The 25,759-nt window shown below is 58.3% G+C and overlaps 2 protein-coding genes and 1 long non-coding RNA gene across 6 annotated transcripts; 2 read left to right on the top strand and 1 right to left on the bottom strand.

Moving 5' to 3' along the window:
* On the top strand, window positions 1-3,150 carry LOC127485720 (5-hydroxyisourate hydrolase). Its single transcript, XM_051828957.3, has 4 exons — window positions 1-159; window positions 510-649; window positions 2,303-2,438; window positions 2,883-3,150. Exons 1-4 carry the CDS (start codon window positions 100-102, stop codon window positions 2,970-2,972), a joined length of 426 nt encoding a protein of 141 aa, XP_051684917.1. The 5' UTR covers window positions 1-99; the 3' UTR covers window positions 2,973-3,150.
* DRC4 (dynein regulatory complex subunit 4) lies at window positions 1,829-25,747 on the bottom strand. 4 transcript variants are annotated; one of them, XM_008251961.5, is made up of 11 exons: window positions 25,411-25,747; window positions 19,265-19,351; window positions 16,285-16,482; window positions 15,790-15,996; window positions 12,416-12,470; window positions 11,220-11,425; window positions 10,601-10,768; window positions 10,169-10,255; window positions 8,258-8,467; window positions 5,406-5,471; window positions 1,829-3,620 (listed from the first exon to the last, which is right to left on the bottom strand). In XM_008251961.5, the coding sequence occupies exons 2-11, from the start codon at window positions 19,277-19,279 to the stop codon at window positions 3,471-3,473; spliced, it is 1,362 nt and encodes a 453-aa protein (XP_008250183.1). In that variant the 5' UTR covers window positions 19,280-19,351; window positions 25,411-25,747; the 3' UTR covers window positions 1,829-3,470. The 4 variants fall into 4 exon arrangements, with proteins under 4 accessions (XP_008250183.1, XP_008250182.1, XP_089175951.1 ...); XM_008251960.5 differs by lacking the exon at window positions 25,411-25,747 and adding an exon at window positions 20,523-20,643; XM_089319825.1 differs by lacking the exons at window positions 19,265-19,351; window positions 25,411-25,747 and adding an exon at window positions 20,523-20,604.
* Window positions 20,603-23,593, top strand: LOC138846601 (uncharacterized). The gene is made up of 2 exons (XR_011384146.2): window positions 20,603-20,864; window positions 23,181-23,593. It is a non-coding gene; the product is annotated as an uncharacterized LOC138846601 (long non-coding RNA).
* Window positions 25,748-25,759: the final 12 nt, after the last annotated feature.

Below are 25,759 nucleotides of genomic sequence, written 5' to 3'. Positions count from 1 at the left end.
CCACACAGGTGGGTGCTAGCGTGGGGAAAGCAGCTGACCCGGAGGCGGGGTGACCTCTGATCTGTCTGCCCGCCCGGCACAGGAGCCTTGGGGCGGGGCATGAGCTCCGGGGCGGCCTCGCGGCTGCTGGTCCTCCAGCGACACCTGGACTACCCTGAGGTAAGAGGGCCGCACGCCTGAACCCTCAGGGCCCCTTTCCGCTCGGAAGTACAGGGGAGGCCCGGGTTGGGGCAAACAGGCTGGCCCTGGCCGCTGGCACTGAGGGGCGAGGATTGCGGCCCTCTAGCAGCTGGGTGAGGGTGCGTGGCGCGGGGGCGGGGTGCGGCCTGGGAGGGCAAGCGAGAAGGGCCCCCGGCCCGCCCTGTTGGCCAGGCTGGCGCCTTACCGTGCGGACTGCCATCCCAGCTAACCTTGCACCCAGCCGGCTCCCTGGACAATCTGGGCCACAGCTGGTGTGGACACAGGACTGGGGCTCCCTGCAGCTCACTCCTGGCTCTCTTGTGGCCCAGGGCGGTGGCATGGAGCCGGTGGACAGCCCACTGACCACACATGTACTGGACACCACCTCAGGCCTTCCTGCTCAGGGCCTCTGCCTCCATTTGTCCCGGCTGCAGGACCTGGACCAGCAGTGGATGGAGCTGAGGACAAGGTAGGCCGGTCCAGAGCACCTGACCCCCCCCAGCACAAGGTCCTCCCTGAATCCGACGGCCCACAGGTCCTAGAGGGCCTCAGCCTGGGTGCGCATTGCCTGGGTTCACACCCTGAGCCTGTGCCTCATCTGAAAACCCGAGGACAAGCCACAGTGGCTGTTTTGCAGGTGTGAGTGCCGGAACAGCACTGCCGCTGTCGGGGTGTCCTGCAGCCTCACGGCCCCCTGGGCTTGCAGGAATCAGAGGAGCCCCACTGTCTACGTGACCTCTGGGTACCTGCGGGCAGATGGGGAGACAGGTGGCACAAAGAGGGGTGCAAGCTGGGACTCCCAGCCAGGCCCATGGGGCACTGTGCTCCTTGGCCTCCAGGGCACACAGACTGACCCTCGGCCCCTGCCCTGTGCCCAGGACCTGCCGGGGAGGCTTTCCCAGTATTGCACATTGCTCAACCCAGGCCGGCTGGACTTGGCCCTCCAGGCGGGTTCCCCAGTCCCCTCATCTGGAGGAAGGAAATTTCAGTGTGATGGTGATCCCTGCCCAAATGCCTGCAGCAGCAGCAGCAGCTGGGAACTCAATCCAGGCCTCCCACATGGGCGTCAGGGATCCAGCCACTTGAGCCACCACCTGCTGTCTCCCAGGGCGTTCACTCAGGACACTGCGTCGAGGACAACCAGGATTTGAACCCAGGCACTTCAGCGTGGACGCACGCACCCAAAGCAGTGTCTTCACTGCTGTGCCAATGCTCAGAACGGAAACAACTCGAACGTACAGCTGGGCACACAAGGGAAGCCTCCAACCTGCCTTGTCAGAGTCCCACTGCTCAGCTCCCAATCCAGCGTCCTGCTAATGCACCTGGGAAGGCAGTGGGGCACGGTCCAAGAGCTTGGGCCCCGACACGAAGTTGACCAGGACGCAGTTCCTGGGTCCTGGCTTCAGCCTGGCCCAGACAGCTCGTTGGAACCTCAGGGTTTTCCAGAGGGACTGAGCAAAACCACAAGCTTTCAGAGCATTCAACCAGCTCATTGGACACAGCTGCCGTGTGTGTGTGTGTGTGTGTGTGTGTGTGCGCGCGCGCGTGTCTGTGGCGGGGGGGGGGGGGCAGTTACAGTTCAACCCAGAAAGTTAAGAACATAGTACATGAAAAACATGTTATAGAAAAGTATGAATAGCATTATCTATTTTCTTTAAAAAAGAATGTTAATTATTTGAAAGGCAGAGGTAGAGAGAGAATGTGTTATCCATGGGTTCACTCCCCAGATGGCCCCAACAGCTGGGGCTGAGCTTCCTCCTGGTCTCCCATGTGGTGCAGGGGCCCAAGGACGTGGGCCATCTTCCAGTGCCTTCCCAGGCCATAGCAGGGAGCTGGGTCAGAAGTGTAGCAGCTGGGACTCGAAGTGGCACCCACGTGGGATGCGGGCACTGCAGACGGCAGCTTAACCCACTGTGCCACGGCGCCGGCCCACATGTTGTGATTTCTCAAGTGGGCAGTGCTGTGGTCTCTCTCGGCTGCGGAACTGCAGACCCTGGAAACTTCCAGTCTTCTGCTGCCCCAGGTCTGTGTCAGGCTGCAAGGAGGCCCCTGGAGCTGCAGATCCAGGCGGCCGGGTGGGGCGGCTCCTGACCGCACCTCTGCAGCCCTGTCCTCTCTCCAGCTACACAGATGCAGATGGTCGGTGCCCCGGGCTCTTAACACCAGGCCAGATGAAGGCCGGCACCTACAAGCTGTTGTTCGACACTCAGGACTACTGGGAGAGGAGGGGGCAGGCGAGCTTCTACCCGCACGTGGAGGTGAGAGCCGCGGGCAGGCTGGAGGGGTGGAGGCCCCTGACTCACTGGCCTGCAGGCCAGGTCCAGCTGGCTGGGCCTCGTCTTTGTGCCACGGGCAGACACATCCCACTTCTGGCAGGGCGGTGGCAGGCAGGTGAGCTCACCTGTTTGAGCTCCCACAAGAAAAGTGTTCAGGGACCTGAGGCATCATTAGATTGCCCCTAGGTCAGGCTTTGTGGGAGGTGGGCAGATGACGCATCCCCTTTCATCCTCAGCTCACTGCCTCCTCCACTGCCAGGAGCTGCCGTCAGGGCCTGACGTGACAGGCCAGCAGAACCAGGGGCTCGGGGCCGTCCCTCGGGCGAGCACTTGCCCAGGGAAGGTTCTTCCCCACCCTCGGGCCCAGTGCCCGAGGCCAGCAGCTCTTACGCCCTGGCCCCTCACCACCTTCTCTGCTTCTCTCAGGTGGTCTTCACCATCACGAACGAGACCCAGAAGTGCCACGTGCCTCTGCTGCTGAGCCCATGGTCCTACACCACCTACCGGGGGAGCTAGAGTTCAGCGTGGCACACGGAGCCCATCTGACGCTCCCTCTGGCTGAGCCGCCCACGCAACCCTCAGCAGAGGGTCTGCGACCATCCCAGGGGCCGAGGTCACCTGCTTCCTGGGTGAGGGTCTGGCCCCCTGAAGTTTCTCAGTGGGCTGCAATAAATTCCACGCTGCCATCTGCAAACTGCGCCGTTCACTGCGACAGGAGTGACGCGGGAGCTCTGCTGGCGTCATGCCAGCCCACAGGTGAAGGAAGGGCCCTCAGAGAAAGTGCTGCTGGCTGTGGCTGGAGCAGGCACAGGAGGGGCGACTGTGGCACAGACTGGACATGCACCCAGGGAAGGATGCTGTGGGCTGAGCCTGTGCAGGCAGCTCCTCCACAGAGCCAGGCAAGAAGACAACAGCAGATGTGCAAAACCTTCAATTGCTGCAGAAATCTAAAAACGAAAGCTTGCTGTCACAGTGGTGAGAGGGTCCTACAGAGGACAGCCCTGGGCAGGGCAGCTATGTCGGAGAGCCCACCAGTCCGGCAGGGCCCTGGCCCAGTGTCTGTCCGACCACGGCTGTCTCCAGCGGCTTGAAGCCCACATTGTCCAGGGGGATCCCAAAGGCCAGCAGTTTTGCCTCATATGTGCGTAGCAGGTCATTGTGAGCCTGTGGAGACAGGGCAGCATCAGGAAGGGGGGTCCACCTGGACACTGTGGCCAGAACACTCTGGACAGGGCAGCAGCAGGAAGGGGGGTCCACCTGGACACTGTGGCCAGAACGCTCTGGACAGGGCAGCAGCAGGAAGGGGGGTCCACCTGGACACTGTGGCCAGAACGCTCTGGACAGGGCAGCAGCAGGAAGGGGGGTCCACCTGGACACTGTGGCCAGAACGCTCTGGACAGGGCAGCAGCAGGAAGGGGGGTCCACCTGGACACTGTGGCCAGAACGCTCTGGACAGGGCAGCAGCCAGAAGAGGGTCCACCTGGACACCGTGGCCAGAACACTCTGGACAGGGCAGCAGCAGGAAGGGGGGTCCACCTGGACACTGTGGCCAAAACGCTGTGGCCCATTCCTAAGTTCAGCGCCAATGGGGATGGAATCGGCAGTGTCAAAGAAAAGACAACATCTGTCAGCTGTACTCTGGCCAGACCCAGCGCTGAGCACTCTATATGCCTACACGCAGGTGGCCCTATTTCACAAATGGGGAAACTGAGGCACAGAGAATGAACTCAGCAGAACTGTGGCCTGAGAGGCTCCTGGCTCTCGCCAGGCCTTTCCCAATGGGGCTCATCCTCCCCGCCCTGCCGTGTCCAACAGCATCTGCCAGCTGCTCTTGGTGGACACAAGGCCCCTGCATCTTCACCCAGAGGGAGGGAAACCACCCCACCCACCCGAGAAATGAGGCTTGAGGACAGCACTGGTCGCATCAGCACAGCAGCCATGCAAGCAGGCTGGAGCCCCACCCCTGGGAAACGCAGCTTCCCATAAAACGGCAAGTTTCACCGGCTGCTTCAAAGCGTGGTGCCTGGACTGAGAAGGGGTGGCTGTCTCTGCCCTTATGCAGAAGAGGCAGGGCTTGGAACCTGACTTTAAAAGGGCCAACAGAACAGAACCTGAGAGAGAACTTCAGGGTTGGGCCCTGGTTCTCACCCCATCCCCCTGGGTTTAGATCTGCTGAGAACCACATAGCAGCCATGAGCACTCCCCGAAATGCACTGCGGATGGCCCAGACTCTGTGGTTAAGCATCAGCATCTGAGGGCAAGCTGGAGACGGGCAGACAGGAAGCTGGGGAGAGCTGGGCCTGGCTGTGGTTTGCGGAGGCCTGAGAGGCCAAGGCGGGCTGGGTGGCTGGGTTCATCTGGGGGTTCCTAACATATCGGGGAGACAGGACCGTTTGGTCATAGCCCACACAACAGAACCAGGATACGACTTCCACCCCACAGAACCAAGGGTGTCCCTGAGTCACACTCCCAGGGCGGCAGACTGGCCAGCTGTGTCTCCCCATGTAGGGAGGGATACCTGGTGAGAGCCCACGCCTCGCTCGGGCACAGGGGACGGGTGACAGCAGGGGCCCAGGCACCAGCGTCAGGGGGTCTAAGCCCCCTCGGAACTGCGGAAGGAGGCTGCTGATGTGCACTTCCAGACTGCAGGGGTGAGGCCCTGACTGCCCATGCTGAGGGGACAGCGGGCATTCATCTGAGACAGCAGAGGTGGCTCCTCCAACTGCCCGAGGCCAGAGCAGCACCACAGTGTCAGGGAGGAACAGAGCAGGAAACACCAGCGGCCGATCCCAGGGCAGGCTGTTACCTGCACCTTCACACGGGACAGCCACGCCCACCTCACCCAACAGAGCATGAAGCAGGACAGGTGGGGTCCTCAGGACGGTCCGTCTGGGAAGCCAGGCACCAAGGGAGCAGCCCTGAGGAGGGGACCGAGGTGCGTGTCCATACCTTGCAGACCCGGGCCAGCTCATACTGCAGGTCCTTGATGGTGCTGTTCTTGGATTCCAGGACATCCTGAGGAGAGACGTGTCAGCAGGAAAGGTCTCCGGGAGGGGAGCAAGCAGTAAGAAGAGGGGAGACGGGACACGTGCTTGCACATGGGCCTCTCCAGTAGGGAGCCCAGAGGAGCTCAGGGCGCCACCCACGCACTCTTAAACTTCTGGAACCACACACACAGATATCCTCTCGAACAGGAACAAGCAGCCTCGGCAACTTCTTTAAAAAATATGGATTTTTAAAAAACACTTATTTATTTGAAAGGCAGTTAGAGAAAGAAAGTGGGGGGCAGAGCCAGAGAGATCGTCCATCTACTGGTTCACTTCTCAAATGGCCGCAAAGCCAGGAGCCAGGAGCTTCCTCTGGGTCTCCCACAGGGTGCAGGGGCCCTAGGTAGGAGCACTTGGGCCACATTCTACTGCTTTTCCAGGCACATCACATCAGCAGGGAGCTGGATCAGAAGTGGAGCAGCTGGGACTCAAACTGGAGCCCATAAGGGGTGCCAGCACTGCAGGCAGAGGCTTAATCCAGTATGCCACAGCACGGGCGCCTAACTTTTAACACTTCAGCAGAGTTGGCCCAGGTACACTTGGCCATTCCATCGGCAGCACAGAGGCCATCTTCCTGAGGAAGACGGGCAGGTCCCTCCACCTGCTGCCAAAAGCAGGACCTCACTCCCACACTTGCCTGTGCTCCTGGAGACCAGCCCTGCCCGGAGGACAGGGGTCCAATCCTGAGCAGAGGGGAAACAAGTGTCCAATGCCAGGGCCGTGCTGCTGCCTCCCCTCCTGTGTGGTTGCACCATCCCAGGCCTGACAGCCTATTCTAGCCTATTCCAAGCAATCCAAGGTCCTGCAAACAGAGCTGCCCTCTGGGCCTGCACCTGCTGCTCCCCTGTGCTTGGCCACAAGCAGGGGCCTTCCCTACCCCTACACCTCTCTGCTCGCATGCATGCTGCACTGGCCATCTGCTCCCCTCCGGCTCTCTGAGCCAGTCTACATGTCCACAACTCGGGGCTCCCATCACTTCAAGTCACAGGTGCAGCTGAGGGCCCTGTTACGATGTCTCCCTTCAAACAGACAAGGAGGCCCGACACAAAGTCAGTGCTGGGCATTCACATTCTACTGAACAGTGTGTGGATGAAATCACCTGAAAAATGCTACCTGTAATACTTCTCAGGATAAAACACCTCCACAGGAGCCGGTGCTGTGGCACAGCGGGTTAAGATGCCACCTGTCAGGGCTGGCGCTGTGGCATAGTGGCTAAAGCCGCCACCTGCAGTGCCAGCATCCCACATGGGCACCGGTTCGAGTCCTGGATGCTCCACTTCTAATCCAGCTCTTTGCTATGGCCTGAGAAAGCAGCAGAAGATGGCCCAAGTCCTTGGGATCCTGCACCGACGTGGGAAACCTGGAAGAAGTTCCTGTCTCCTGGCTTCGGATCGGCACATCTCTAGCCATTACAGCCATTTGGGGAGTGAACCACCGAACGGAAGACCTCTCTCTCTCTCTCTCTGCCTCTCTGCAACTCTTTCAAATAAATAAATAATCTTAAAAAAAAAAAAAAAAAGATGCCACCTGCAGTGCTGGCATCCCAAACAGGTACTGGTTTGTGTCCTGGCTGTTCCACTTCCAATCCAGCTCCCTGCTAATGCACCTGGGAAAGCAGAGGAAGATGGCCCAAGTCCTTGGGCCCTTGCACCCATGTGGGAGACCTGGAGGAAGCTCCTGGCTCCTGGCTTCAGCCTGGCCTAGCCCTGGCCATTACAGCCATTTGGGGAGTGAATCAGCAGATGGAGGATCTCTCTCTCTCTCTCTCTCTCTCTTGCCTCTGTAACTCTGCCTTTGAAATAAATAAATCTTTAGGGGAAAACAAAACAAAACAAAACCCCTCCATCAACTATGAGGACACTTCAAATCTGTAACCAGGCCATCTGTGTCTCTGACGACCTCAGCACAAGGAGGAGGGACAGAGAGGAGTCCACTGGCCCCACAAGGGTCCATCTCAGGGACAAGGGACTCCCCTCGATGGGCAGGCTGCAGGCTTTGAGATCAGCTGTGCCCAATTTGGGAGCAGCAGCTGAGCCAGAGGCTGAGGACCTGTGTCTGTCTCCAAGGGCCCCTGCGGGAGCTGCACCTGCTGCTACTGGGGATGGACGCAGGCCTAGCTGTGGAAGCTGGACAACCAGCAGAAGCTGAGCTACGAGGCTGTCTGAGGCTTCAGATTCTTCTATCCCCGAGCTGTCTGCTGGGGGCCAAGGCTGCCCCCACCATGCCAGGGCCAGGAGAGCAACACCGCAGGCAACAATGGACACAAATGAGTGAATGTTCTGGGTCTGCTGAGACCTCACTACCCCTGCTCCACCAACCTAAGGCTCTCCCCACCCACCCTCTCCTGGGGGCCCCCGGGGCTGTGATTTTCCTAGGTGGAGAGCCCAGGGACGCAGCTGCTCCCCAGGCCTGTGTCTGGGTCTGTCGCTGAAGAGCTCAGGCCCGCAGAGAACCCGTCCTCATGCTGTGCTCAGGTAACAAGAACCTGACGTGAGCCAGTCTGGGTGGCTGCAGTGGGAGGGGCTGAGTCTCAGGCACCATGAAGGAAGGAGGGGCTGGGGGAGACTGACAGCCTGCAGCCCCACTGACGTGTCCACAAGCTGGCAACGACAGCCTGAGAGGCCACCACCAGCAGCTCCCCTGCGGTCACCTGAGAGGTCTCTGCCCGCCCACACAGGCACGGGGCAGCAGTGAGCAGTCCCACCGCTTGGCCAGCCTGGCCCGCACCGCCTCAGAAGCCTGCCCAAGGCCTACCTCAAGTTTGCGGGACACAAGCGTCAGGGTGGCAGGGTCCAGGTTGGAGGCGGCCAGCACCTCGTTGAACTGCACCTCCCTCTTCTCCACAGCGGCATTCAGGGCCTGCAGCTTGCGTTCCAGCAGCAGGTTCTTGAAGCCCGTCTTCTGCTGCACCTCCTGGATGGCGGCCGTGAACTTCTGGTAGAGCTCATCGCGCTCCTGTTGTACCTGCAGAGACGGGACTGGGGTAAGCATCGAGGACGCTTACCTGCAGACATGTCCCTGGCGAGAGGTCATTTCCCACCCCTGCCCCTGCTGGGCACATGCTGCTTCTGTGTGACAAAGGTCACCTCACCTGAGCGCCCACACCTACGCTACCTACCCTACCCTCCACGCACAGAATTAAAGGTGTGCAACTGTATCCGAAATGGAAGGCAGGAGGGAGACCTTCCCCCCAGGAAGGTCTCAGGCAGCAAAGGGGCATCCTGGTGGGAGCTGGAGCAGCCCCAGCTAAAAGCCAATCCACAAGTGGTCAACAGCCTGAGCTACTGCTTCTGACCTCAAGTGACACCTGTCCCTGACCACCTGTGTGTGAAATCCAAGGCATCTAACTGCCAGCAGGAAGCATTTATGAGGTGGGGGGCCCCTTGAGCGGTCCTGGAATCCCACTGCTGCCGACGCACCCCACAATGGCCAGTCTGGAAGCCAGCACACTGCCCAGTGGTAGAACTACTCTCCTCTTCTCCTAACTCTGCTACTGACTGTGTTGTACAGGAATGAAGACATCACACAAGTGTCAAAAGCAGTGCCAGTGCTGTGGCGCAGCGGATTAAGCTGCCACCTGCAAAGCCAGAATTCCTTAGGGGTGCTGGTTCGAGTCCTGGCTGCTCCTCTTCCATCCAGCTTCCTGCTAATGTGTCTGGGAAAGCAGCAGAAGATGGCCCAAGTGCTTGGGCCCCTGGCAAAAGCTCCTGGCTCCAGTCTGGCACAGCTCCGGTCACTGCAGCCATTTGGGCAGTGAACCAAGGATGGAAGATATCTCTCTTTCTCTCTCTCTGTAATTCTGACTTTCAAATACATAAACAAACCTTTAAAAAAAAATGCAAGTGTTGGTTACAACACAATCCCAGTTTCTACAGTAAAGCACACAGGAAGAAGACCATGTCTAGAAAGAGGCTCACGACACTGCCTCCCCCTTGAGGGCCACTACTGGGCAGCAGGTCGGCTCCTTTCCACCTGCACGATGGACAGTGCCACGTTGTACAGTTAGGCTAGTGCTCAGGAACGTGACACAGGGCGATGAAAAGGGCTGCCGTGAGGGGCCAAGCTACCCCAACCTGTGTGAGAGGCCGGCTTCTGAGGAGACAGAGAGGGCGCAGCCACCACCACCGGGCCACCTTCTGCAGAACAGGCCCCAAGGTTCTGCCTCCTACAAGCTGCGTGAAGTACAGAGCCAGCATTAAGGACGCCAGCTTTCAGGGCCGGCGCTGTGGCAGAGGCCTGAAGTGCCAGCATCCCAGATGGGCACTGGTTCTAGACCTGGCTGCTCCTCTTCTGATCCAGCTCTCTGCTGTGGCCTGGGAAAGCAGTGGAAGATGGCCCAACTCCTTGGGCCCCTGCACCCACGTGGGAGACCTAAAAGAGGCTCTTGGCTCCTGGCTTCGATCGGCGCAGCTCCAGCCATTGCAGCCATCTGGGGAGTGAACCAGCAGATGGAAGACCTCTTTCTCTGTCTCTACCTCTCTCTCTACCTCTTTCAAATAAATAAAATAAATCTTTTTTTAAAAAGGAACTCCAGCTTTCAAACCCAGAAACTAGCCGCTTGTCAAAACCTCCTGGAGCGGGTGACAGGGGTCGAGGCCCCAGGACAGCCCTGACCAGCTGGCAGGGGTCTTGGCCACACTGAAGGCAAGCCCGGTGCTCGCTCACCTTCAGGAACCGCTGCTCCAGCACTTCGTGCTCCCACTGCAGGTCTTTCAGCTCCTTCTCAGTGACTTTCAAACGCGCTTTTGTGCACTGGAGAGACAACAGGCAACGGGACCTAGAAATCACTCAGGACTCACAGGCATCCCTCACACACAGGCAGGGCGCAGAGAACCGAGTGAAACCACCGGTGTGAAGATGCAAGCAGCTGCCTCCCACCACGGCCAGCTGGTGGGACACGATCAAAGATTAGGGCCATCTCCCAGGACACCCGCCAACTTCACATCCCCAGGCCGGCACCAGCCACACACAGGAGACTGCAGCCCCCAGCCCTCCATTCCTGACTTAAGGGCAAAGGCCACTCAGGCGTCTCAGCCGTCTCCCCGCCGCTCGCTCCCTCCTGAGCCCAGGAAGGAGAGAAGTGGGCAGGACACTCACAACCAGGATCTGCTTGTCCCGCTCGTAGTTCCCAAGCTGCTTCTGCATCTCGTGCATCTCGTCCCGCGCCTTCTGCAGCGGGTCGGCCAGGCGCTTGTTCTGCATGGACACCTCCGCCATCTCCCTCTCCAGGTGTTCTTCTTTCTTCCGCATGTCCTCCATTTGCTCCTGTCAGCACAAGCAGAGGTACGGGAGGTGCTAGCTGGGCAGAAACGAGGGGCTACGGCCTGCAGGGCAAGGCCAGCTGTCCTCAGTCTCACCAACAGGTACGTGTATAAACAGAGTATTTACACACAGTTTTAACTGATTCTGAATTTTCTAGGAATGCAGCGTCCAGGCAGAGAGATGACACTTTGGGATTCCATCAAAGCTGGCTTGCTGTGGAAACCTTACCACTGCCAGCGTCTGAGTGACTCCGTGCCATCCAGTCCAGTGCACCGCAGCCGTATGCCGGCCACGGGTGTGCCTGAGCCTTCCCATACCACTTCTTCCCTCTACAGTGCAGCCAGGCAGATGCTCTGACTGGCTTCAGTTAGGCACGTTTGTGAATTCAAAGGACGGACGGCAGAGGGGCATCCTCCAGTGGGCTTTAAGACAGGCACACTGTGTCTCCCAGCACCTTAAGGGAGTTGATGAGGGCCAGGTTGTTGAGGGTGATGTCGTTGTAGTAGTTCTTGATGTCGGTGAAGGCCTCTTCGTGGCGCTGCATCAGTGTGTTGATCTGGCTGTTCTTCCTCTCCTCCACCTCGTGGATCTCAGTCTTCCTCCGCAGGTCAAGTTCATCCCGAAGCATCTTCATCTTCTTATCGTACTTGGACTCAATTTCTGAAAGGCAGCAGCGCACACAGAAGCTTACAAGAGGAAGAACAGGTGCCCCTGCAGTTACACAGATGGGGTCTGTGAACAGGGCCCCAGAACACCTTCCACGGCCAAGACCAAGGTGCATAAAGGTCTCCACAGGAGAGCAGGACGGTGCAGGTGGATCGTTCCTGCCGAGGCGCACAGGGGACACATTCAGCATACGCTGCCTTCCTCTGCCAGGGCTCCCAGCAGCTGAGCGTCAGCCAGTGCCGGCGGGCACCAACCACGGCCCGTATGGCCTTGGAGCAGCCAAAGATGACAAGGCTTTACTGGAAACCAGGCCGACTTCTGAAACCGGACGACCAGGAGGCCTGGAGAAGATGAACCTCCGACGTTGCCACCAGAGTGACTAACAAACGCCTGCTGGTTGCTGGCACCGCCATAGCTCAATAGGCTAATCCTCCGCCTGCAGCGCCGGCACACCGGGTTCTAGTCCCGGTCGGGGCGCTGGATTCTGTCCCAGTTGCCCCTCTTCCAGGCCAGCTCTCTGCTATGGCCCGGGAGTGCAGTGGAGGATGGCCCAGGTGCTTGGGCCCTGCACCCCATGGGAGACCAGGAGAAGCACCTGGCTCCTGCCTTCGGATCAGCGCGGTGCGCCGGCCGTAGTGCACCAGCCACAGCGACCATTGGAGGGTGAACCAATGAAAAGGAAGACCTTTCTCTCTGTATCTCTCTCTCACTGTCCACTCTGCCTGTCAATAAAATAATAATAATAAAAATAATAAAATAAAATAAATAAAAAAAAACAAATGCCTGCTGGCAGCCGCTGACCCCAGCCAGGAGCAGGTAAGTGAGGGAGCGCAGCGTCCCAAGCGTTCGTGGAAGTGAGCTCTCTGCATTCCTGGGCTGCTCTGATCCACTTTATGTACCCTGACTGAGCAAGCTCTGGACGTGGCTGCTTCTTGTCGGCGGGGTCTGGCCCCAGGCTGCACAGTGTGAATGGGAGAGACTGACCTCGAACTTGCCTCTCAAAGTCGTTCCGCATCTTAGTGATCTCCTCGGTGTGTTTCTGCAGAGGAGAACGTCAGTTATTAGCAGGACCAGAGGAAGCGCCCCTCCTTTGCACTGACCACACTCCCACCCTCCAGGAGACATCCAGCTCAGAAAATCCTGCGCTGCTGCTGGCTAACATGGTTTGGTCACCTCCATGCTTTCTGGTTCCCCTCTTCTGTATTTAAGAGTCAGAGAGACAGAGACAGAATAGAGAGCTTCTATCTGCTGGAATGGTCACTCCACAAGTGCCCATTAACAGCCAGAGCTGGGCCAGGCCCAAGCCAGAAGCCAGTGGTCTCCCATGTGGGTGTGAGGGACCCAATGACTTAGCCCACCACCACTGCCTCTGGGGTCTACATTAGCAAACAGTGGAGTGTGTAGCCAGGGGCAGGTCAGATGTCAAATCCAGGCACTCTGACATGGGACACATTTCTTCCTGTTTTTCTTAAGATGGTACCTTTTTTGCTGGAAAAGCAGACAGAGAGAAACTGTCCATATGTCCACTTATTCACTCCCTAAAATGCCTGCAGCAGCTAGGGCTGGACCAGGTGAAAACCAGGACACAAGAACTCAATCCAGGTCACCCACATGGGCGGCAGGGACCCAACTTCTTAAGCCTCCCAGGATGCACCAGAGTAGGAAGCTGGATGGGAAGCAGAGGACTGTGCCTCAAACCAGGCACTCGGGTATGCTACAAGCTGCCGGTGCCCTATGCAGCAGCTTAACCCCTATGGCAAGTACCTGCCCCAACCTCCACACCTTTTTTTATTTTTAAAGATTTATTTATTTGAAAGGCAGAGTTACAGAGAGGCCGAGGCAGAGAGAGAGACAGAGAGAGACAGAGAGGTCTTTCATCCAATGGTTCACTCCCCAGATGGTACAACGGCGGGAACTGCACCGATCCAAAGCCAGGAGCCAGGAGCTTCTTCTGGACCTCCCACATGGGTGCAGGGACCCAAGGAGTTGGGCCATCTTCTACTGCTTTCCCAGGCCATAGCAGGGAGCTGGATCGGAAGAGGAGCAGCCAGGACTCAAACCAGCGCCCATATGGAAAGCCAGCACTGCAATCAGCAGCTTTACCCACTACGTCACAGTACCGACCCCAATCCAACCCCCGTATCTCTTAGGGCACTTCCTTCAGCCGGCTGGGTCACCTCCTACCAAGCTTGAGAGAGCAGCGGCAGACAAGGCACTGAGCACAGTTCCATCTCTCACACGCTGAGAAGCAGTGCCTTGTCTACGCACGACTGTGGGCTCTCCAGGTCCCTCACCAGCTCCTGCTACTCTGCCTCACTGGTGCTTAGAGCAGCACTCAACACGTACCATGATAAGCAATTACTGCAAGTTTTTGAATAAAAATTTATTTTTAGAGCAATCTTTTCACTGCTCTAGAAAGGAGAGCCCTGATTATGTAACAGCCTCCTATCTAGGACTCAGGCTATGCCGACAGCCTCACATCACTCAGCTCACCCAAAACCAGAGTCGGAGCTACAGCGGCCCACAATGCAGTCTTCGCTGCCACTGAAGTTCCCTCCAGCTTCTGTCAAGGCTGGGCTACTTCCAGACATGAGACAAACGTGTGAAGAAACTCTGCCCAATCCAGCAGCCAGGAGCAACCTTGAAAACTGAAGTCAAAGGCAGCTCCTCTCTGCCCAAATTCTCAAAACGCTACTGACAGCCAACTCACTGTGGCTTTTCAGGCCCACGAGCCCTGCGGCTTCCCTTCAGCCCTCTCACTCCTCGCTCCTCTGGCCTCTGGGCCCTCCCATGGGCCCAGCCCCTCTCTGGGGCTGTCACCTCCTTCCTTCTGGCCTCTGCCAGACGCTGCCCCCTCCGGGAGTGCTTCCCAGAGCCCTCGGAGGAAACGGCTGCCTCCCTTCACTCCTGCTCCCCACTCTTGCACCACGTTGCTCCTCCAACAGGGACCCCCCCTTAAGCTGAGCCATACCTGTGAGTGTCTGTCACTCAAATTCTATATACTATGTTGTGCACTGTCTCGTCTCCTTTCTAGATCACCAGCCCCCTAGAATAGGCCTCTTGAGGGCCTGGTACCCAAGTGCACTCAGCCAACGTGTCTCAGTCGCTACCTAGAAACTTCCAGCACCCCTCAGAATGGCTCAGCCCCAGACTCACTCAAAACTTGACTGTGCAAGGCCGGCGCCGTGGCTCAATAGGCTAATCCTCCACCTTGCGGCGCCGGCACACCGGGTTCTAGTCCCGGTCGGGGCGCCGGATTCTGTCCCGGTTGCCCCTCTTCCAGGCCAGTTCTCTGCTATGGCCAGGGAGTGCAGTGGAGGATGGCCCAGGTGCTTGGGCCCTGCACCCCATGGGAGACCAGGAAAAGCACCTGGCTCCTGGCTCCTGCCATCGGATCAGCGCGGTGCGCCGGCTGCAGCAGCGGCCATTGGAGGGTGAACCAACGGCAAAGGAAGACCTTTCTCTCTCTGTCTCTCTCTCTCACTGTCCACTCTGCCTGTCAAAAATAAAAAAAATAAAAAAAAAAATAAAAAAAAATTAAAAAAAAAAAACTTGACTGTGCAAAAGTCAACGTGGGTCAAGCCGCTGCTTCCAACGCTGGCAACTCCAATGATGGCTTGACTTCGTCTGCTCCACTTTTTTGTTTGTTTAAGTAGAAAAGACTTTATTTTAGGGGGAAACCGAAGAGAGGGTGAGGGGTTACAGAACAGAGGTTGAGCCAGTCCAAGAAAGAGGGCAGGGAGTTTGAAACCAGGCTCCATTCCTCTCACTGCTCCACTTCCGATCCAGCTCTCTGCTGTGGCCTAGAAAGCAGCGGAAGATGACCAAGTGCTTGAGCCCCTGCACCAGCCCCAGCCACTGTGGCCACGTGTGGAGTGAACCAGTGGATGGAAAACCTCTCTCTCTCTCTGCCTCTCCTTCTCTGTGTAACTCTGACTTTCAAATAAATAAATAAATCTTAAAAAAAGTAAACGAAATGCTGGTGAGCCCAGCCAGCAGGACTAACTGCCGCAGCTGCCCAGACGTTCACCTGGTGCACAGCTCAGGGCTGGTGTGTGCTTCTGCACACGTCTGACGCTGTCTCCTAGGAAAAGCAGCCGGTGGCAGGTGTCAGCAGCACAGGTGAAAGGTCCCGAGGTGGCGTCCCTTGGGGAAGTCAATCTGTCGCTCAGATCTGAGACAGAACTCTGCTGTTGGCCCCCAAATCAGGTTTGACTTACACATTTAGAACAAAGAAATTTTAAATGCAATACAAAAATGCAGAGTTTTGACGTAAAAACAGGAACCCTCGGTTGTTTAAAAATCCCGAGTTGCGGCGGCACCAGGCTGGCTGTCACACCAGGTGGTCTCACACCTACCAGCCGCAGGTTCTTCACCACCACCTCGCCGGCCAGCTCCTGCTCCCTGAGCTCCACCTTCAGCGCCCGCATGTCCTTGCGCAGGGCGCCCTCCTGCGTGCGGTGCTCCTTCTGGGCCAGCTTCATCACCACCGTGCCCTCGGCCTTCATCTCAGTCAGGTTGTTCTGGTGTTCGTACAGCAGGTGCTTCACCTTCTGCTTGTACACCTGCGGGGCGGGGGGACAGGCGCTCGTCCACACGACCGCACACAGGAGGCACGGAGCACATACCCGGCTCCCACAGCGCTCAGCGGCAAAGCCTGGCCTCAAACAGGTCCGCAAGCCCCCAGAGCCCACGCTCCTTCTGCGGCATGGAACTTACAGGGATGAAGTTTTATGAAAACAAAACAAAAGCCAGAAAGACACCTGTGGGTTCCAGGGTAAAGGACACAAGGGAATGAGAAGACGACAGAGCCCAGCAACCTGCTGGTGGGCACAGCCAGGCCGGCCGCTCACCTTGATCTCCACCTGGTGCCGCTCCTCGGCCTCCTCCATCTCCCGGTCCTTGTTGCGCAGCTCAGCCTTCTTCTCCTCCAGCTGCCTCCGCGTGATCTCCCAGAACGTGTGGATCTTGTCTCGCTCCAGCTGGAAGTAGTTGCGCTCCTCCCGCTCCCGGTCCAGCTCCTCCCGGATGCGGCCGATGTGTTCCTCCACCTGGCGGGCAGAGCTGGGTGAGGGGAGGCTCCCAGCAGGGGCCCACACACAGCAGGGGGCGGGTGGACAGAGAAGGGCAAGGCAGAAGGTGGGAGGGGCCGCTCTCAACTAATAAATAGAAGCTAAAAGGAAAAGGTAAAATAGGTACTAGGAAGGGCCCAGAACGGGATACATGCAGTAAGTGGCAGAATTCTCTTGAATTTGAAAGTCATGAAGCGATTATAAGCTTCCTTCCACTCCTGGGAATTCATACTGAGGAAACTTCTCAAAAGAAACACAAGAGCTTCTGGCTCAAAGATATTTAGCCTCAGCAGTATTATAATAGCAAAACTAAGCAGATAAATAAAAGTAAATTAGAAGAAGCATGTAAACATGTTCACAAAATAACATTAAGTGAAAGAACATTCACTTTTCAAGGCACAATGTCAGTAAAAGCACAGAGAACCAGAAGGTTCCTAACACAAGAGGGTTTGGCCCACAGCCTATTGCAAAACTACAAATAGGTCAAAAAAAAAAAAAAAAAAAAAAGTAGGACAGGCTTCAGCTTTCCTGGCATCTCATTCCACTTAAGACTTAGTTATAGGGCTGGCGCCGTGGCACAGGTTAATTCTCCACCTGCAGCACCAGCATCCCATAAGGGCAATGGTTCAAGTCCTGGCTGCTCCTCTTCGGATCCAGCTCTCTGCTGTGGCCTGGGAAAGCAGTGGAGGAAGGCCCAAGTACTTGAGCCCCTGCACCCATGTGGGAGACCCAGAAGAAGCTCCTGGCTTCAGATCGGCTCAGCTCTGACCATTGCAACCATTTGGGGGAGTGAACCAGTGGATGGAAGATTGATATTCATATTGATATATCTCTTTCTCTCTCTCTGTAACTCTTGCAAATAAATAGAATAAATCTCTAAAAAAAAAAAAATAAAGACTTAGTTCTCTTTCAGGTATAGCCACAGGTCACTTTCTGTAAAGTTTGTTCTCTCCTAAAACCTTGTCCCCGAGGGAAACCACTACGTCTTACTTGAAGAGAAAAGGGGGCGCAGCACAGAGGACTTCGGCAGGGCAAAGGCCTCTGAGGGAGGATGCCACCCCAGAATCTCACAAATGCTGCAGCAAAATGGCACGTGTCACCAGGTCACAGAACAAACAGTTAAACCAGGGTACCTAGCTGCTCTGTGTGGCTCACACAGAGTTAGATCTCGTCATCAATCAACACTTAGATTTCTTATAAATATCCAGATTTCTAGCTTCTCCTGAAAAATTAGAAAACAGCACTAGAATCCAATAGACTGCGCACATGTCCTCAGCAGAGGGGCACGCGTGTCCAGGTGATGCCAGTCCCTGTCCTCACTCCTGGACTGCACAACGTGCCGTAAACCAGGCCTGTGTCAGGCCTGCTGCCGCGGCAGCTCTACCTCCACAGGGAGCAGACAGCAGCACAAGGGTCGCTGCAACGCCCGTGCACCCACGCTCCCCCGCCAGCCTAACGGACCCGCCCACACCACACCTCTGCCGGCACTGCGTGGTCTTCCCGCACATCCCTGGAGCACCCCTTCGCACTTCAGCTCCTTCATATTCGGGCTTATTAACCCTGCCACCTGAGTTCACACAGCACCCTCAGGCCCCAGAGACACTCACGGGGGGGCGTCCCGCCAACACGGATGCCACAGGACACACCGCGTTTGCCACGTGTCCCAATCGGAAGTGAGATTTTAATGACATCATGATGTTCTCTAGCCCTTTACACCAAAATGGACAAGCAGCTTAAAATGTCTCAAAGTAACTACAGACATCACCCCATGCCCCAAATAAGAAGGCCACAACGAAGGCAGCCGGACACTGTTCCTCCTTGTTGGAACGTTTGTAAAAACAAGCACGAGGGACCAGCGCTGTGGTGCGGGGGAAGCTTCTGCCCACGTGGTCATGGGTTTGAGTCCTGGCTGCTCATCGTAGGATCCAGCTCCCTGCTAATGGCCTGGGAAAGCAGCGGAGGATGGCCCAAGTGCTCGGGCCCTGCACCCACGTGGGAGATCCGGAGGAAGCTCCAGCTCCTGACTTTGGCCTGGTCCAGCCCTGGTTGTGGCCATTTGGGGAGAGAATGAGCAGATGGAAGATCTCTCTCTCTTCACACACACTCTCTCTCTCTCTCCCTACCCCCCAATTCTTTCAAATAAATAAATCTTTTAAAAAAAGAATGATTAATCAGACTCAGACAATGTGATTGAAGTAAGTCACGTTCTGCTTAAAGACTTTCTTTTTGCTATAGTGCTTAATAGGAAATAAAATAAAAGAGAATGCGCTGCATGTATGTGCTATGGGAACAGTTCTACAAACACCAGCTACCTGAAAGGGTTACAAAAATAGCATTTAAAAATATTTTCATTTTTTAATTATCTGAGAGAGAGAGTGCTCCCATCCACTGGCTCAGTCTCCAACGTCCACATCAGCCCGGACAGGGCCAGGCCAAAGCTGGACGTCAGAAACAGGGGCCCAGTCACCGCACCCATCGCTGCTGCTTCCCAGCCTCTGCACTGCAGGAATCTGAAGTCAGGACCCAGGGCGGGCACCAGCCCCAGGTCCTCGGATAAGGGACACGGTGTCCTAACCACCAGGCCAAACACCAACCCCGGAAAACAGCTTTCCTACCAGGACACCATGTCTTTCCACATTCCTACCACCCTGTTAGAACACGGCTGCAGGCGGCTGCGCGGCACGCGAGCAGACACGCAACGCGCTGGAGAGCTGTGGGCACACGTGGGCACAGGGGCGGCAGACGGGCTCGGGAAGCTCACCTGCTCCTTGCTCATGTCCTCCGGCGCGAGTCCATCGACGATCGGGGTGCCCTTGGCCTTGCCCTTCTTCCCTTTCCTTTTGGGAGCCTTGTTTACAGAAGAGAAGGTTGCTTCCATCTTTGTTGACGGTTACGTGGGGTGACCACGTAGGGTGACCGCCAATCGGCCTTCCCCCTGGGCCGGCTGGGCTCGAGTCCCCGCTGCAGAACGTGCCCCTCTCTGTCCAGGGCCTTGGGGTGCCCGGAAGAGCACTCACGGAGCGTGTTCATCTGCCCTGCGCCTCAGCCACACGATTACCCTTCGGCACACATGGCGAGGCCAGAGAGGAACGGGCTCTCCTTCCAAAAGGCAGGCACCCATTGCACACCCACTCACCCCTTGGTATATGCTCATAAAGGAAGACCCCTAGTCCCTCGCTGATGTGACCGGGTCGGCCATAATGCCCGGTAACCACCGCAGGCAGACGTAGGGAAAACCATCAGTCCTGGCCATCTGGGGGTTCCTTTTCCCGAATATGAAACTCCACCGAGAACCCGCATCTAGACAGCCTGGGCAGACGGCACCCACTGCGAGTGATCACGACCGGGCTGAGAGCAAGGCTTCTTCCCCAGCCCAGGGCGCCCAGGCTCGGGACGGACTGAACTTCCAAACCCTATCCTGTCTCTCTTACTCCCAACCACCCTCCATGCCACGCACTTGCAAGACTTACTGCAAATGTCACATGCAGATTCGAGAGAAAGAAAACCGCCCACATTCCCGCAAGCTTATTTTGATGTTCCCCCGTTGCTTTTCAAGACTAGCAACTAGCACCGTAACTCCTAAGGTACCGGGCCGTCCGCGTACCCCCCACCCGCAGGGCTTTGGAGGAAGATTCGGCGCCACTTCGCGGCCCGCTGCGGGGCCAGCCGCGGCTCCCGGAGCGCCTGGACACGGGCCCCGCACGCTCTGAGCGCCCAGCGCCCCAGCGCCCGGAGGTCCTCGCGCGCCGCAGCCCCTGCGAGGCGACGCCCCGCCACCCAGGCGTTCGAGTCTGCACACCGTGCAAGCCGGGCGGGCGGGGCGGGCGCGAGGAACACCCCAGCGAGCGCAGGACGCGGGACAGCGCGGGTCCCACAGGCGCGCCGGGATCCCCCGCAAACGCGAGGCCGGCACCTCAGACCCGGGGCCGCCTTCGCTGGGACGCCCGCGGCCGGCACCGCCGACGCCGGGCCCAGACCCCGCGGCGCGGACCCCGGCCCCGACTCCCGCCAGTCCTCACCATGGCGCCGCTGACCGGCCCAGCCGCGAACTCCGCGCGAACGAGCCGCCGCCGCGGCTGCGCCGTCTCCCGGCAACGCCGGGCGAGCGCGCGCCCCGGGAATCCTCGCGGGAATCCTCGCGAGACCGCGCGCGGGCCGGGGCCGGGGCGTTTCCGGCAGGGTGCGTGCGGCTGCCTCCCGCGCGGAGTGCGGGGCGCGAGGACCAGTGAGCACCCGAGGGCCCAGCACGACCGGATTAAATTCGCGCCCAGCGTCGGCCCCTGGGGCCCGCCCGTGAGGGGCCGTTGGCCACGAGCCTCTGAAAGACGCCGAAAGAGAGTTCCAGCGCGCCTGGCTCCCAGGTCTGCAGTCCGCAACGGTCCCCTCCAAAAACCAGTGCGTGGCGAGTGCTGTGCAGGGGTCAGCCCGCGACACCCGCATCTCGGGTCGGCTTTCGCGTCCCAGCGCTCCACTTCCCGTGCAGCCCCGTCCGCACCCTGGGAGACCCCTCGCACCTACGTGACCTGCCAGCGCCCGGGCCCTGCACCCACTGAGCAGCTCCCCAGCCCCCACCGCTGGTCCTCGGCCCTGCACCCACGTGGAGGCCGCAGTGACCTCCCCCGCCTGGGCCCTGCACCCACTGAGCAGCCATAGTGACAGCTCCCCAACCCCCACCGCTGGTCCGGCCACAGCCCGGGCCCTGAACCCACTGGAAAACTGCAGTGACAGCTCCCCAACCCCCACCCCCGGTCCTCCGCCCTGCACCCACCGAGAAGCCACAGTGACAGCCCTGGTGCCTGGGCCCTGCACCCACTGGGGGGCTGCAGATGACGGCACAAGTGCCTGGGCCCCTTCACTCACGTGGGAGACACAGATGGAGCTTGCCTGGCCCAGGCCTGTCTGTTGTAGCCATTTGGGGAGGGAGCCAGCAGATGGAAGATCTCTCCCTCCCTCTCTCTCTTATTCTGTCTTTCAAATAAGTCTTTAAAAATAAGTAAATTGCTCGGTGGATGAGGAACACCCAGAGACCCCGGCAGAGGCTGCCGGGAAGCCCCGGGGAAAGGGAAAAGCTCTTATTTTCCCTTCCTGACGTCTTCTCTGAAACTGATAAGCATTTCACGGGTGCCCCGCGTCACCAGACGTGAGCAGGCGCCTGTCTCCAGCATCACGGTGGTCCTTCCTTTCTCCAGAAGGGTCCCGCAGCAGGCAGGTCTTCTTTTGCCGCTTGTCTGGGGGATGAGACTTCAGAATCTCATCTCCCTGGAGCGCTGCGACAGGCGTGCCGTGTCCAGGTGGGAGAGGAGACGGCTGGGCATGCCTGGGCCTCGGGACCCGCCAGCGGAGGCATCTGAAAGCCACAGGGAGGAGCCCCTGGTTCACCCCCCAGGCGCTGCTGGGAAAGGAGCAGCCAGCTGGGAAGGCACTGACCGGCTTGCACAGGCCATGGCGTGCCCCGAGGCCTTGCTGAGGTCTGGCTCCGTGCTGTGCCTGGGCACCCAGCAGCCAGTACTGCTGGCCTCTGGGGGCCTCCTGCCCCAGGGCTGGGGGGGGTGAGGCTGAGCTCCCAGAGGAGGCTTGCCTAGGTGTATGGCAGCGGGGTAGCACCGGGTGCTACCACCAGCATTTGGTACTTCGCTTGTTGCTCTTGCTGTTTGTCTCAAGATTGCTTTTACTTACTTGAAATACAGAGAGGGAGAAATGGAGAATGAGTGGTGATGGCCCCACTCTGGTTCTCCTGCAACCTTTTCCACATGTTTTTTTCTTTCTTTCTTTCTTTCTTTCTTTCTTTCTTTCTTTCTTTCTTTCTTTCTTTCTTTTTTTTTTTTTTTTTTTTTTTTTTTTTTTTTTTTTTTTTTTTAGGATTTATTTATTTGAGAGGCAGAGTTAGAGAGAGATGTCTGCCATGCGCAGGTTCACTCCTCAAATGGCCGCAACCAGGGCTGAGCCAGGCCGAAGCCAGGAGCAGGAGCCTCTTCCCAGTCTCCCACGTGGGTGCAGGGGCCCAAGTACCTTGGCCATCTTCCACTGCTGTCCCAGGTGCTTTCCCAGGGAGCTGGCTCAGAAGTGGAGCAGCAGGGACTGGGAACAGCACCCATGGGATGTTGGCACTGCAGGTGGTGGCTTTACCCATTACGCCACAGTGCCGGCCCAGGATCCTGATTGTTATGGAACGCTTACTTAACAGACCCCATATGCTGGGTGCTTCACGCTGGTTGGTTTTTTGCTGTAGATGTCTGCTTGGGAGTCCTGAATTACACAAACGTATTACCAGTAATCCCTTTCAGCAGGAAGGGCAAGAATAGGAGGGTTAGTTCAGGACAGCCTAGACAGGATGTTCGTTTGTCACAGACCAGCAGCGCAGCTGGGTTCATCAGTACAGATCACAGAGATAATAGTTTAGGGAGCCCTGGCTGCCAACTCGCTGGGCTGCCAGTAGAGCCTACTGTGACCTGTGCTTTTAAAATGGAATTGGAGTTCAGGTTTTTAGAAAAGAGCCTGTTCTGAACATGTGTGGCTTAAGACACTTTCATTCAGCATCAAGCTGTGCAGCTCAGAGACCCAGATAAATGGCATCCTAGTTTCTAGCAAAATCCCGGAGCAACCGTTAATACCTACAAACCAACCGACCCCTGTGTTGAGTGTTGAGCTCTTCCTAACACAGCCGCTTGGTTGTCCAGGTTAGCTGCCTCGGGCCACTGCATCAACTCGCTGGACGTTGGTGTCACAAGAATGTTTGCGGCCGGCGCTGTGGTGCAGTGAGTTAACGCCCTGACCTGAAGCGCTGGCATCCCGTATGGGTGCCTGTTCAAGACCCAGCTGCCCGACTTCCTGTCCAGCTCTCTGCTGTAGCCTGGGAAAGCAGTAGAAGATGGCCCAAGTCCTTGGGCCCCTGCACACACGTGGGAGACCCGGACGAAGCTCCTGGCTCCTGCCTTCAGATCAGCGCAGCTTTGGCAGTTGTGGCCAATTGGGGAGTGAACCAGCGGATGGAGGACCTCTCTCTCTCTCTCTCTCTCTGTGTCTGTGTCCCTCCTCTCTCTGTGTAACTCTGATCTTCAAATAATAAATAAAATAAATCTTAAAAAAAAAAGAATGTTTAATAAACTAGATTTTCCTTTAGAGGTGAATACTGAAGAATTTACAGGTGAAATGATGCACTGTGTATAGAATTTGTTTCAAAACAACCCAGCAGCCAAGGGGCGACAGTATTTGAGGTCAGCTGTGACTGGGTCATTGTTGAATCAGGGAGATGAGTCGGTTGTGCAGTTCTCTCCACTTCAGGGTTTGGAAATGATCTTGTGAAATGGCTTCTGAGGCCAGACAGCCTGGCCTGCTGGTTACCACCTGGGAAACCTCTGATAAGACCCCTCGGTCTCGTCTGTCCGCGTGTCTCATGGGAGTCATTCTCAAGTGATCAGCGTCACCGTTACCATAGCTGCGTGACAAGCAGCCCAAAGACCACGCCTGCATGTGTTCTGCTCCACAAGTCTGCACCCGGGCCATGACTCAGCACTCCACACCGCTCCTGAGGACGGCTCAGTGGCGGGGTCTGGGACCACCTGCAGGCAGCGAGGCTGAGTCCTCAGGGCCCTGCCAGCCGGAACACAGCCGGGTGGCCTCTTGTGTGGCCCGTGAGGTCTGGGTGCTGCAGCAGCTGACTCCTCGTGACCTGAGAGTCAGACAGCACCACCTCTGCCACACGCTGCCCTGACAGCTGCAGCAGGAGCGTCCCCATGCAAGACAAACTCCTCCGTGGCCTCCGGGGCAGCTGCTGGGCCGCTACGTCCCACCACCGGTCCTGCTGCTCAGCTGCTTCCCTGAGACAGGACCCTCAGGGCATCCCTCCGCGCGTCCCAGGGGGTCACAAAGTCATTTCAGAGGGCTTTAACCCACAATCGTGTTTTTCTTGGTCTTGTAAACCAAAGGAAAACAGAGTGAAAAGCCACTCTCAGGCTCAAGGCCCGTGGGCTGCTGAGGGTTGGCTGCCAGCGGTGCAGCCAGGGCCCTGGCGCCACAAGGGGGGATGAAGTTCATGACGCCTGTGCCCTCCACAAGCTGCCTGCATTGAAGTCCACACCCTGGACCCCGCTGCCGGCCATTTCCACCGGGAACAAACTCTTCCTCCCTGAGGCTCCTCTGTGGCTTTGTCAAAGTGCAGAGATACGCAGGGCCCAAGCTTCCGAGTCCAGTGCCCGGCTGTGCGGCCGTGGGCAGCCTACCCCGGTCCATGTGCGGCTTCTTGATCTGGACGGCCACAGGGGGAGGCGAGGGGGTGAGGTGGGCAAGGATCACTTGGGGAGGTGAGGGGGTGAGGTGGGCAAGGATCACTTGGGGAGGTGAGGGGGTGAGGTGGGCAAGGATCACTTGGGGAGGTGAGGGGGTGAGGTGGGCAAGGATCACTTGGGGAGGTGAGGGGGTGAGGTGGCCGAGGGCACGGGGGAGGCGAGGGGGTGAGGTGGCCGAGGGCACGGGGGAGGCGAGGGGGTGAGGTGGGCAAGGATCACTTGGGGAGGCGAGGGGGTGAGGTGGGCAAGGATCACTTGGGGAGGCGAGGGGGTGAGGTGGGCAAGGATCACTTGGGGAGGTGAGGGGGTGAGGTGGCCGAGGGCACAGGGAGGCGAGGGGGTGAGGTGGCCGAGAGCCCGGGGGAGGTGATGGAGTGACGGTGGCCGAGAGATTGGCACAAAGCCTGGTGCGCACTGTGAGCGCTTCAGAGCGCGGCCCACCTCCAGGGTCACGTTTGGAAATGGCACTCGACTGGACCCATCCCGGCGCGCTGGCTCGCCCAGGCCCCGCCCTCCTTTCACAGGGCGCCCTCCCTGCCCTCCCCCAGCCCCTGCCCCTGCAGCCCTCGGCTCTCGCTCCTACCCGGCCTCCCCCGCGAGCCGAGCGCAGCCCCGGGCTTACCCGGCTTGGCGCGGCGGCGCCGCTCTGCACCCGCTTTGTGCGGCTTCCGCCTCGAGCCCCGCCAGGCCCCGTCCCCCCGTCGGCGCCCCTGCAAACACCCAGTGGCGAGCAAAGGGCCGTCAGCCGAACGGGAACGCAGGAGCCCGCGGCGTCCGGCTGGGCTGGGGAGGCCACAGCCTGGTTCGGGTGGGGTTGGGGGCGAGCCGAGGTCCGCAGGAGACGCGGGGCCGACAGGGGGCGCGCGCGGGGCGGGGCGGGGCCGCACCTGTCCAGCGCGGCTGGGGGGGCGATGGGGAGGGGACCCGCGCCCCGGAGCAGCTGCGCGCCCCGCCCCGCGGGCTCCTCCCCG

This window comes from Oryctolagus cuniculus, chromosome 18 (assembly GCF_051225735.1).
Source record: "Oryctolagus cuniculus isolate XC-2025 breed Fujian yellow rabbit chromosome 18, ASM5122573v1, whole genome shotgun sequence".
Classification (NCBI taxonomy): domain Eukaryota; kingdom Metazoa; phylum Chordata; class Mammalia; order Lagomorpha; family Leporidae; genus Oryctolagus; species Oryctolagus cuniculus.
This window is presented reverse-complemented; position numbering and strand designations above follow the sequence as displayed.

Excerpts from the sequence above, each read along its gene's own strand:
- LOC127485720 (XM_051828957.3), top strand. The coding sequence starts at position 100 with ATGAGCTCCGGGGCGGCCTCGCGGCTGCTGGTCCTCCAGCGACACCTG. Across the intron at positions 650-2,302 it reads TGGATGGAGCTGAGGACAAG|CTACACAGATGCAGATGGTC; the intron begins GTAGGCCGGTCC and ends TCCTCTCTCCAG. Across the intron at positions 2,439-2,882 it reads GCTTCTACCCGCACGTGGAG|GTGGTCTTCACCATCACGAA; the intron begins GTGAGAGCCGCG and ends TGCTTCTCTCAG.
- DRC4 (XM_008251960.5), bottom strand. Across the intron at positions 11,426-12,415 it reads CTTTGAGAGGCAAGTTCGAG|AAATTGAGTCCAAGTACGAT; the intron begins GTCAGTCTCTCC and ends GCTGCCTTTCAG. Across the intron at positions 10,769-11,219 it reads CCCTCATCAACTCCCTTAAG|GAGCAAATGGAGGACATGCG; the intron begins GTGCTGGGAGAC and ends TTGTGCTGACAG.